General features: G+C 31.2%; 1 protein-coding gene across 4 annotated transcripts in view; it reads left to right on the top strand.

Moving 5' to 3' along the window:
* LOC148302939 (C-Maf-inducing protein-like) overlaps window positions 1–11,528 on the top strand; it is an 87,737-nt gene extending 76,209 nt beyond the window's left edge. For all 4 annotated transcript variants that reach the window (XM_088270782.1, XM_088270781.1, XM_088270779.1 and 1 more), the window contains 6 exons: window positions 117–369; window positions 1,203–1,301; window positions 2,024–2,179; window positions 3,233–3,388; window positions 4,778–4,922; window positions 5,511–11,528. In XM_088270782.1, the coding sequence (XP_088126908.1) occupies window positions 117–369; window positions 1,203–1,301; window positions 2,024–2,179; window positions 3,233–3,388; window positions 4,778–4,922; window positions 5,511–5,635 (934 nt within the window). In that variant the 3' untranslated portion in view covers window positions 5,636–11,528. The remainder of the gene's footprint in view (window positions 1–116; window positions 370–1,202; window positions 1,302–2,023; window positions 2,180–3,232; window positions 3,389–4,777; window positions 4,923–5,510) is intronic.
* Window positions 11,529–13,480: the final 1,952 nt, after the last annotated feature.

Genomic DNA, 13,480 nt, shown 5'->3' with positions numbered 1-13,480 from the left:
TATTTCTAATTTTTTTTAACCGTTCATAACTTGACCATTGTTTGTTACTGAGTAATAATTTAAGTGTGTGTGAGTCAAATGAGTGGTTAGTTATTTGGACACTATTTGTATTCCAGGTCGGAGTACGTTGATTGGGCAGAAGGTCTGGGGGCCCTGCTGCAGCCGGTGCCCGTGCCGGCGCCCGCCCTGGAGACGCGGGGCGCGGGGCGCGCGCTGGCGGGGGCCGCGCTGGCCCTGGGCCGGGACCCACGCTGCGCCGTGCACCGCTGCGTCCTGCCCCTGCACCCTCCACGCCCCGGCTGGCTGCACCTGCTGTGCCCCACTACTCCGGGCGCGCACCCCGAGCACGCTCAGCTCTGGGGGGACATGGTATGGACATTTATGTTTTTTTTTCATCCTGCCAATTCGTGTCAATCTTTTCAGATGAAAATTAGAAATTTGAGTGGATTCATATTGACACTCTCTCAGCGTTAGCCATATAGAATTTAGTTGTTTTGATTTATAACTTTCCTATTCATTTTACTTCATCTAACCCTTATCTGCTCTCAATGGTGCATAGGGCACTGCATCATTTAGAAGCAGTGTTATCTTGATCATTAAATACACGAAGGAAAGGTGATCAGCCTTCCACTTCAGATACCAGTCCATGGTCATGTTAAATAAATATTAGATTGAAAAATCAGTATTATTTATTTTGATCCTCTTGGGAATCGAACCCGGGACCTCTAGCACGGTAGCTTAACACGTTAACCACTACACTATGAAGACAGATAAATTTCATTTTACTAGCCAAACTTAAAAATCAACCCAACAAGCAGTGATGGCTGGCTCGATTCATTAAAATAAAAAATGAACCATATAAAAGCAAACAAACACCATGGCGCCTGTCTGATATGGGAGTGGAATATATGTATTTCATGAAATACAGTTGCATGAGTGAAGGATTAAAGGTGAAGGACATTGATGCTCTCTGAAATGGAGGAATCACTAATTAAATAATATATGTACCATAAAATTTATTGGTACAGTGTATCTCAACAATTGCTTATAATGCAATCAAACTAATACCAATTTTGGAGTTAGATTGCCAAGTTTAGATTGAAAAATTAATAACCAAAATGTGCATTGACCAAAGTGAACGCTAATGGTAATCCTGTTTTCATACAACTTATTTTGGCATCTGTCGTTTTGTATTTTTGTAGTTGGAGACTCTACTTAACTGTTGCTGCAAAAGAAAAAAGTTCCTCTCAGAACTTACTCAAATGTTGCCTGCGTGTCTTTTACTTGCCCTCAGAGCTCACGTAAGTACATTACATAATCCTTCAATATCTCGGGAGAATAGAGAATAGCATGCAAAAAAAATCATTTATGGCGGCCGCCATGAAGTTGTTACCAATTTCAGTCTATATTGTTACCTTTATTTGACATCCATGTAAAATTCTGCTTGAAAATGAGCTTGTTCAAAACAACAAAAAAAAAATTATATACTTATGTAATGTTAATCTTTAAAATATTGCTTATTATTATACTATATTGTTCTACGTGTTCAATGCATGCATAGAAACATGTGTCTCAATTTAGTTTAATAATTAGTTATGATTACCAAGTTAACAATAAATTTTGAAGTAGATATTTGATGGGATACAAATACAAAATGGCTGCCAAATGAATCCATTGAAACGAATTATTTTATTAATTGATGTAAAATTTATCCATTTTTAATTTAAGTTTTACTAAGTGGATTCCGCAATACGGTGTTTGAAAATGATGCGTTATGCATCGAAACACGTGTCACAATAGATTTGAAGAAATAGTGGTATTTACTAAGTAAAACTTGAAATAAATTATGTTTGCAATTTAGCCTCATGAAAAATATAACTTATTTGATTCTAGAGAAAAGACTGGAGTGCTTTTATCATATGCTCAGTACACTGAACCTCAGTTTTCAATTTATTGATTTAGGAAATTATGCTGATATTCAGATTTCAGGTGGCTTACTATGTTTAATTATTATTATTATCAGCCCGCGGGACTGGAGTCCTTGTGCTTGATGCTGGAATGGGAATTGCTGAATGAAGAACAACAGAGATTAGAGGCAGTACAGGCTCTCCAGTCTTCAATTCCCGGTCGTCTCGCACTGCACCAGACCTGTGAGAAACAAGTACACCTCAAAAAACTTGTGAGTATCATTTATTTATTTATTTATTGGCAATCAACAGCCATCAACAAAAATAATATAAATATACAATATAAGGAGCCGATAATGAGGCCAATTACTGATTTCACATTTTTTACAACAATAAATAATATATATATAACAACAAGAAAGAGTGAAAATACTATTAAGCTCAAAATAAAATAAAATGAAATAAAATAAAATGTGTTAACATGATGTGGCGTGTGGTGTGGTGTGGTGTGGTGTGATTTGTATCAGTGTATTTTGTAGATGTGTATAGTGTATTTTGTGTTAGAGTAAAGAGTGTGCAAGGCCTAGAGTTATAGTCGTGAATTATCCCTAAGCCGAGTTCTGAACATGCTTCGCACAGTATTATAATTTTAGCCCTTACCACGGTAGGATCAACCAGGAAGAGGATTGTCAGAGGATGTTTTGTATTTTGAGTATGTATCACTGAAAAAGTAGGTTCCATCACTGAAACGTGATATTTCACATTTTTATGATGGTTATAGCAACCCTTGCAACTATACAGGTCTTGATAATTTTTATTTGGTCTTATATTAGTTTAGAATGGACCGGAGCGAACCAAATTTAATATTTTAGATTTGACTATTTCAAGTGCCTCTCCAATTCCTGAAAGTAAGCTACTATACTAGAATATCTTAAACAATCCCTTAACAATTCTCAGTACTCAGTGCTTGTTCAAGACCAATCCACTCAATTTGATTAATAATCATATATTGTTACTACAAAATACATACAATTCTTAGGATGGATCGATATTCTCACTTCCACAGGGGGATATGAAAAAATGATGTACTAAGGATATATGCATATCTTAATTACCTACCACTAAAGATGTTTAAAAAAATAGCTGTATTTTCAATTAACGGCAATGATTAGAAAAAAAATTATTTTCAAAGAAAATGCGTATAAAATTCTGCCAACAAGCAAAATTGATTAACAGAAACGCTGACAGTATTGTTAATATTATTAATATGAATATTACTTGTGTGGTAAACAGTCGATATATATTTATATAATTATGTTTTACAGCAACAAAAAGGTGGACCACGCCGCCTTACTTTACCGTCCAGAGCTACCGATGCAGATGTAGCACGCTTACTCTCCGCAGGATCCTTTGGGAACCTGGAATGCCTCTCCTTGGCTTTCACGCATGTCACTTCAGCTGTTGCAGAACAACTAATCAAGGTTAATACTTATTGGTCACTTTTGGACTATACTGATAACTCTTATATGTATAAATATTATCAGCCCTAGTGGCCTGTCACTTGCTGAAAGGGGATGAGAATACAAATGTTTGTAAATTCTTCCCTCCCTTGTAAAAAATTGCCTGCAGACCCGTGACAGGTGAACTGATAGGCCCACTGATGATTATTATTTATTTCATTGTACACATAACAACAAATTACAATAATGTCCCCTTACTCAGTATTCCCAAGGGCTTGTTTTACAATATTTATTTATAAAATTATAGTGAAACAAAATTGATTATGCAATCAAATTTGACATGGTCAAAAGATACAATCTATTTTAGATCTATGCACTCGCTTCCATTATACATTTATGAATAGCAGTTTTATAGTATTTGGTTTCTATTTTTAATTACTTCATGGATAATGGAAGTAGGTTTTATAACTTGATTGCATAATAATGAAGCGTAGTACATTTTTACTCTTTTTTTGTATTTAGAATATTACGAAAAAGACTTGGCACGATCAGATCAATCAGAACCTAAAATCTGGCGGTGTCAAAAGTCTGCGTAATCGGAGGGCGTGTGTGAATAGATGTATGGATGTGAAGGAGGCGAGGAGTATATGTCAGGACAGAAGAGTGTGGCGTTCCATCCTCTCTGCCTACCCCTGCGGAGAAACGGCGTGATGGTAGTAGTAGTAGTAGGATATTACGTATGATTAAGTTTTTTCAGTTTACTTGTAGTATTTTCAGTTTGCAAATCCCATCTTATTATACTATTAAAAATGATAAATTTTTACGTGTCAAGGGTAATAAACAATATCCAATAAAATTTATACAAATATAATACATATCGCTCACTCCTTTCAAGAACGTCATATAGCAAAAATCGTTAATTTTTAGTTGTGTATGTTTTCGGTATGCCCAGAAAATGTACTATATCCCAGCAAAAGAGGCATATTTTTAACTTAATATTTACCCGCTTTAGGGCAAAAAATGTTGTTTTTGCATTTTGAAGAAAAGGTATTGGTTTAATTATTTTTTTCAATGTACTAAATATTTTTAAAATGGAGAAAAAACCTTCAGGCTTTACCTAAAAAGATCTGTCGCACAGTAAAAAGTTTAATAAGTGCCTTGATATTTATTTTTAATATATTTTTAAACTTTAAAAACGTTCTCCTGAAAAATCAAGTTTTTTTATTTATGACATTCTTGAAAGGAGTGAGCGATATATTGCACAACTGAATTTTTAATTTTTTTATTGTTAATTACGCATCCTACTTACCCTACCCTATTTCTTTCAATACTGGTTTTCATCAATTAATGTATTATATTATTTCGTTAATAATTATTCCGTTTTTATGAATTTTTAAATGTTAATTTTAGCTCCCGTCTTTACGATACTTAAACTTGTGGGCCACCCAATTTGGTGACGCGGGAGTCTTATTGATAGCTGAGCACCTGCAACAACTTCAAGTTTTAAATCTCTGTGAAACTCCTGTGTCTGATAATGGTATTGCAGCCTTAGCAGGTAAATATTACATTTTGTGTTGTACTGTACAGCGGATAGTCAATTCACTAAACAATTGATTAAAAATACAAATAAACAATTTATTTATAAAAAGTATTTTTCATTTTGTAACTATTGTTACAAAATGAAAAACATAATTACAACTTATAAATATGCCTTTAAATGTATCATACCATTAAATATTTTCATCTTTGTATTACAACAGAAAAGACAACTAAACGAACAGTTGTTCAACAATATTCATGCAATCTAACTGTAGCAATGACCTTTTCTTTATTGTATGCTGTGAATACGAATTTGGAAAAAAATATACGTTCACAACTTAATAATATTTCTGCAGATAGCTTTTGTGTGTTGGTGGATATCGAATTATAGGTTATCTTTATGTTGATTTGTTTTATAAGTGATTGAGTAAAATTAATAGGATGCTGAAAATAATTACTGTTAGGGACCACTCATCTTTGGTAGATAGCGCCGCACACATATTCTATTCATAATATGTATGTATTATATCCGGGTGGTTAATATTAATATGATTTTATTTATGTTTTCAATTTTAGTATTCTGACCTTCTTAGTATATTTCCAGGATTACCAAGCCTTAGAAAATTGAATTTAAACAGTACCAAGTTAACAGCTGCCACATGGGCTCGCCTTCGACCAAGTCTTCCCGCTCTACAAGAAAGTGATGTCCGTTATACAGATGCCTGGTAAATTAATCCTTTAATGATTGGCCACACCTCATGGCAAGAGAACCAAAAATGTTGATATTGAATAGCTAGTTGATAAATACATAGATCAAACTTTAATTTTTCATTGTAACAGCTTAGTATATATTCACAGATGATTCTTACTTATGTTATTTTAAATGAATAGTTTTTAAATTGGTTTTAATGGTTTTTTAAATGTCAAGCATCAAGGAGAATTTTTAATTTATTATATGAACCAGAACCAAAGAATGAAGATTCTCCGCTGATCAGATATATATCGGTGAGACTAGAATAATATTTGTTTTGTATGTATTATTTTGTTTGGTAAAACTGTAGAAAATTTACAAACATTAAATGTTTATCAGTGCAGTAATCTCTAGTTGAAGTAATCCATAAAAAAAATTACACACATATTTAATCTTCATATATATAGAAACATTTTCATTAACCTCTAACTGCAAAAACACCACTAAAATCAGGTGCGCTCTCTACTAATATTCATTTATATGAACTATTGCTAGTTACTGGAAACACTTTTTACAGGATCATATTTTTACCAAGTTTATAAAACCCTCGTTATCAAGGATTACTGTACTAGAAATAAAACTGGTGATATGATATATTAAACATATGGTATGTGAATCATCCACTGGAATAATTATTACATAATATTTTAGAATATAAAAACGCTGCAACAAAAATAATTGTAAAATAACAAAATAAAACCTACTACAGATTGTAATGATTCATTAAATTGTTGCTCCGGTAATATCTATAAGGTCACGATATACAAATTTATCATAGTTAAAGAAAACATTGCTATTTTGTCAATTGTTAAAAAGATTATTCCAGGCAAAAAATAATAGCTCCCATTGATTTAATTTGTTAAATTTGAATGGTGGCGATGTGATGGATTGAAATGAATCCAATAAAAGCTCATTTAAAAATCTAAAATTTTATGGAATATAAAACACCTATTATCTATCATTAGATTCATACAAATGAGGTATTCCTTATTTCCGGTTATAAGTATTACTGGCGCAATGACGATTTGCAGCAGTCAATTTTCTTAGTGTATTTGCAGTAATTCTCTCTATTTACAACAAAACATAATAATTAAAACCGATTGATTTGTTGAAATACTTGGATCTCTCTTCATCTGTGAATAAGGAGCTTGAGTTGTGTAATCCATAGACTTAAAGGTGGCCTAAACAGCTCGTATAAGTAGAAAGATGATACTGAAGTGGGCTAATAGAATCTGATGAATAATTATAATTTTAATAAAATATTTAAAAATTCGACTTTATGTGATTATTGAATTTTTTCAAATATTTTTGTTATTATTTTTAATTTCAATATTATAGTTAATGTTAATGCTATAAACAACAACAACAAAAACAGTATTCTTTTCATCTTTATGTAACATTCCAATAATAATTTCATCTTTCATATTGAACTTATGAACTTCGTACATAATGTAGAAAATGCACTAAAAGAAACACTTTTCCCTCTATACGTTCAAATTATATAATTTATGAATGTTATTCAATGTAATGCACAATTTTAATTTCACGCATGATTTTTATTATTATAAATAGTAAATCAATTATATATTTTCCAACTGTATATGATTTTACGTTATCTTTTTACAATCTAATAAAATTTTAAGCTTTATAAAAGTGTACGCACAATAGTTAACGGTTTTCTGTTTGTACTAGGCTAAATATTTGCAGGCAATAATGGGATTAGCTGCTGATTGGAAAAAAAAATGTTGTTAATTTTCAGGAAAAATGAAAGACTGTGGGTAACCTTTAATATCACATTGTACCAATAAAATGTAATTAGATGCGTGTATACATATTATCATGGAGTTACAATGGGCCCTCACTCGAGGAGTGAGGTGAATGTAACCAATATTTCAAATTGCGGAGGATGCCAATGTGAAGTACCATGATTAGAGCCCTGACTTCTGAGTATAAGTTTCTAGACTTGAGCTTACTCTCTCACAACTTGAATTTTATTTTTAATATTGGGCCATTTTGCCCTACATAAATAGTATGAAATTGAAATATTCGGGTATATAATATATAAGAATATGTTTTTTTAAATGTAATATCATGAAAAAAAAATAATAAAAAAACTGTGATCGGCTAAAAATGCAAAAACTTTACTATAAGCAATATCAATTTAAACTCGATAAAACTGATCGTTTGCACAAATTAAAGAGCCATAAACCTATTAAGGTTTTATTTATGACAAAGTATGCCTGATATGATACACATATATTGCGGGATTTAATATTGATACCAGTCTTATTTTTTATTTTTCATGAATTTAAAAGATTTGCTGCCAGCCCTTAATAGTGTCGCTTTTTGTGTGTATTGATGCAGTTAAAAATAACATATCCAAACAAATTCATTGCACTGTTTGCCATATTGATTGCAAATATTTTGTTCAATACCCATGAAAAGTAAATTTTTCATTTTGGCACTTACTAAAAATTTACATGTTGGACAATAATTAGGGTATATATTTTTACATCATGTAGTTAAAGAGAACATATTTATACATTTTGAAAGAAAGAAAAAACAATACAAACTTAGTACCTACCTAAAGTACCTATTGTAAAATACCAAACCAATTTTTACTGTAACAACACGAGTTATCCGAGCGTAGGACGACTATTTTGTAGGAGTGGTTTGTTAATTAAAGTGTTTAAATTCGAGAAAATATATTGAAATGTTACAAATATTTAAGTGCTACCATAACCAACGCCCTCAATTTTCTATTCTTTTTTTAATGAATACTAAGCATTATTATTCTTTTAAGAAATGAAAAATATCAAAAATTATTGTGTTAAAATTCAATCAATTCCTCGGCATCAAAACATACCCCATTCGATCATAAAAATATACAGAAGAAACATCAACACAGTCCTCTATTCATTCCGTTACTTAACATTTGCAAATTTATTACACCAATTGGGCGAGCTGAGCGAGGCACGCAGTGATTTATGCTTTTAAATTAAATATATAGAACTGGAAAACTGAACTGTGCATTATAAGTAAAGCTGGCAGCAAAACTGTTAAATAAAACCTTTATAATTTACATTCCTGAATCTAAATCACCCTTCGAAACCAGTTTAGATGTGTAAATGTTATAACTAAGTCTAGGTAACTAAATAAATAACTATGTTTAGTGTGAGAAATATTGTATGAAAAATTACGCTTATATTAATAGGTGTCTACTAATATAAATAACCTTTAAAATAATGTGGTATTATTTTTAAATTTATGCATACTGTAAATATGTAGTTTATGTTACTCTTTGAAATAATATTTAAGTACTCATTTGTGTTACAACATTGTAAAATACGCAAGTTAATATTGATGTGTATTAGTTACGGTCTGTGTTTAATTTTTAGAAAGGAAATATATAGGGTGGGCCATGGTTAAGAGAACTCAAAAGATGGTGCCATTTTTTCAATTCTGCAATCCGGTATACTTTTTTTTATGAAATGCAGACTATACAATTTGAACGCAGTATTGTACGACAAAAAAAGTGAACAGAAATACTTAATTTGTTTTTGGATGAGTCATTTTGAAATTCGGCAACTCGGATCGCTAGCTGTAAAGCAAGGTTCACACCAATTGTCCAGTATCTTGTCGACCTGACAGCCAAATTTGACAAGAAATTGCATAATTTAGTCATGAAAAGTGCCCAAAAAAGAGCCGAAAATTGCATCAATGCTAAATGTGGCCAATTGACATTTTAATGATGCCAATAAATAATACCAATTGTAATTGTAAAGATTTTTTTGTTGCAGAATTATTCAACTGGCAAATCGTTCACTTAGTTATGCCCCACATATAGATTTAAATGGTCAATGTAATAAGAAACCAGTGAAGAAGTTTTGTTCGTACTTCTTATGATATCTTTACCATTAAATAAATAAAATTATAACTGTATTCCATGATAGTGCACACTTAATTTAATTTAATATTTATTCTATCTGTATATCAATTATAATACATTTTATTTATTTCAAAAATGTGTATTTAAAGGTCACAAGTAACCTTTCCTTTGCAGGAAGTTAGACGAAATATTTAATTTCTCTCCCGGAAATATCAGGATAAAATAATAATTTAAATAACTAAACTATCATTATCAACAAGCAATTCCCATTTTCCTGCTCTTTAGGCAATCCTGTTGAGCCAGAATAATAAATTTATAAAGTTCAAAATTTATTCATTTAATTTTTTGCATTCATGGAAAAACACATTAATACAATTAAAATAATGTAATTTTTATAAATTTGGTTTGATGTAGTTTTATAATAAATGTTCACTTATTCACTTACGTCATATCTCTGCGACTGCTATTAGTTAACTAATGGTTATTAGTTAAGCAGGTAAAGACATGCCATGTCATTTGGTTTGATGTAGTTTTATAATAAATGTTCACTTATTCACTTACGTCATATCTCTGCGACTGCTATTAGTTAACTAATGGTTATTAGTTAAGCAGGTAAAGACATGCCATGTCATTTGGTTTGATGTAGTTTTATAATAAATGTTCACTTATTCACTTACGTCATATCTCTGCGACTGCTATTAGTTAACTAATGGTTATTAGTTAAGCAGGTAAAGACATGCCATGTCATTTGGTTTGATGTAGTTTTATAATAAATGTTCACTTATTCACTTACGTCATATCTCTGCGACTGCTATTAGTTAACTAATGGTTATTAGTTAAGCAGGTAAAGACATGCCATGTAATTTTGTTAGTGGTTTCATTGAGAATTTCGTGACAAATTTCAACCATTCTTAAATCAATCACCTTTTTTTAACAAACCATTAAGTCGACCATATCATCACCTACCAATACTTCAGTGTATGAGAACCACCAAACCTCTGCATCCTATTGTCATTAGCAGGGAAGGAACACTTAATACTGTAAGATTTGTGGCATTGTCTACCTCTAGTGCCAAGAGACCAACTGTCATATTACGATGATAGCATATGGTAAGCGAGTAGTTATTTACTGACCAATTCGCTTTAAAACCAGGTAGTTTAAATGAGAACTAGCTAAAAACAAAAAGTAAAACTTTTCTTCATTATGTAATTCATGGTTTGTTTGTAATTCCATGTCCTCTAATACTGATTATGAATACTTTCTTTTCAAAGACATTTGACTTTATCACCAAACCAAGTATGTACATAGTTTGATACTACATTCCACACTAAACAATACTACTTACGGAGACTTGCAGTCTTTGTTAATAGTTTTCGTTCGAAGGTCTTAAACCAATAATAATTGTCAATTATACTAGTCACTATTGAGATTGTTAAGAGGATTATTAATCATCAAATTATTGAGTTGATAGAATAGGTTTTAAATGTATGTATTGTACATAATATAATACGATATATGTATGTACTTACTATATAAATGTATTATCCTATATCGGTGTCATCAGAAAAGTTCTTGTATGGTGATGTAACTGGGGCTGGTGTGCGGGCTAAACAGTGATAAATACTTCATTGAGCAAATCAAGAGTGCTTTAATATTTAATCTGTTCCGAATATGACATTCGGTATTGGGGAGACCATTCTAACGTCTGTACGAATAGCATAATGTAAATCAAAGTACATCATTGTAATTCACAGGTTCATTTGACTAAAACGTTCGAAAGTTTCCCTACATTAATGTTTTAAAATATTGACTGATTTTATTAAGATTATAACTACTGGAGAAAGTGGCCTCTGATTAAGATAGATTTAGAACACATATTTATAAGTATTTACAATTTTTATTTAATTTATTTAGGTTCGCACTGTAAGAACTATCGAGTGTAGCATTTATTTGAATAAATATAAAGTTACTCCAGATCACATGTCCTTTTTATTATAGCCTCCTGTAGAAATATTAATAGATAAATAGACAAAGAGCCATAAAATAAAACAGTATTGGGTATTATTTGCGTCATAAATAAGTCCACAAGTGATGTTTAGAATCTTATATTTAAATTTTAATTATATTTCAAAATATTTTTAACAAAACATTTAAAGAATATAATAAACTAAAATAAAATGAATAAAGTACATGTTTTAATATTTATCAGGTTGTTGCACCCCAAATGCCAAATAAAGATTTTTTATCACCCAAGAGTGCTGTTATAGTGAAAAGGTGAGTTTGCAGTGCTAATTCTATTTGTATTTCTTAGAATGGGGTACTTAATTATTTCTAATATTCCCTCGTAGGTTCTAAATATTTGACAGAAAGGCATTCCACAAGAGATATTCGGGTAATCTTCCTTTTGAAATTTAAAAGAGGAATTAATGCAGAAGTAGAAGACTAGGAAATTAGTAAGACATTGGGTTGGAGTATGTATATGTAATGAATAGACAGCACAATGGGGGTTAAACAAATTAAGTAAGGGTAATTTTGATTTGCACAATGAGCCACATGGCAAATGTCTTGCGCTAATCATGACACGGAATTACAGGTAGAAATTGAGTGTAGCTAATCATTAACGACAGAAGTTTCATGTAACAGTTAGTGGACTAGCAAAGGCATTGTACATTATTCATTCCAGGAACCTGGTGAGACAATGACAACTAAGTCCTACTATAGAGAACTGGAAAGAATGCACCAGAAATTGAAACATTGGCAGCCAGCATCAGTCAGGACCTATACTATTGCGCGACAATGCCAGACTCATCAACAAATTGTGTAAAAAAAGAGAGTTGGGATACGAGAGCCTACCTCATCAACAATATTTATCGGACCTTTCTATATGGGTTATGATGTATTCTGGAGGCTTGATATTTATTGACCTTTTACAAAATACAAAATTCTCTAACAGGGGTCCTATGATTTCAGCCTTTGAAGATATAATAAACTATACATAATAAGGTGGATTTTTTTCCAAAGTACAATTTTTTTGGCTCCCCGAGAGGTGGCAAAGAACTAATAATATAAAAAGTGATTATTTTTTAGAATACTTAATTTTTACATAAAATTTATTGACTTTTATGTACAAAATTCGGCACTTGAGGTGTAACAGCCTAATGGATTGCCTTTTTTTATGATCGTTATATACACTTAGCCACTGAGACATATCCAAATAAATAAAAACCTTAATTAACTATCTAAAAATGCGTTCTTTATTTTAATTTATTGGTTATTTCTTTACATAAAATAATTTTTAAATCGTCAAAATTGAGGAACCAAAATACAAATTAACAATAATAATCTGTCAACATGTTTAAGCATTTCATGAACCGGATAAAGTAAATATAATAAAATATAGCTCAATTTATCACGAATCAAAATCGATATCATACAGAAATTTAATACTTACACACTTACATAATAGTATCATTGAATATTTATACTCTAAAACAATATTTTTAGTTCCATAAAGCACACACGGTGTAGTTTGAAAAGAATGAATAGATTGTAAATTTTAAAAAAAAAGTCAAAATCCTTACAAAAAGGGTTTTGTTTATTAAATCAAATAAAAAATATACAAAAAGGCGATGTAGCTGAATTAATACGTTAAGGAGATATTAAGAAGTTACATTGAATATGGATATTGCTTGAATTTACAAGATAAGTATGTAAAGGTGGGGGACTGACCAGAGTCATTTTGTCGTAACGTAACACGTTACAATGCGAGCATTTGTATAGTCAGTACAGCATTCCGAGTGCTCCATCCGAAGTCGGATGCTCGCCTCATAAAGAAGTCTCCACCATAAAGAAAATAATAAATAGCACTGGGCAAAGGTCTAAAATGAATAATACGTACTAAATACTAAATAAATTCTTTTTTACAAACTGTTCC

Source organism: Brachycentrus maculatus, unplaced genomic scaffold (assembly GCF_059751285.1).
Source record: "Brachycentrus maculatus isolate JH-2025_06_01 unplaced genomic scaffold, ASM5975128v1 h1tg000396l, whole genome shotgun sequence".
In the NCBI taxonomy this organism is placed as follows: Eukaryota; Metazoa; Arthropoda; class Insecta; order Trichoptera; family Brachycentridae; genus Brachycentrus; species Brachycentrus maculatus.
Note: the sequence above shows the minus strand (reverse complement) of the source record. Positions and strands in the feature narration are given on the sequence as shown.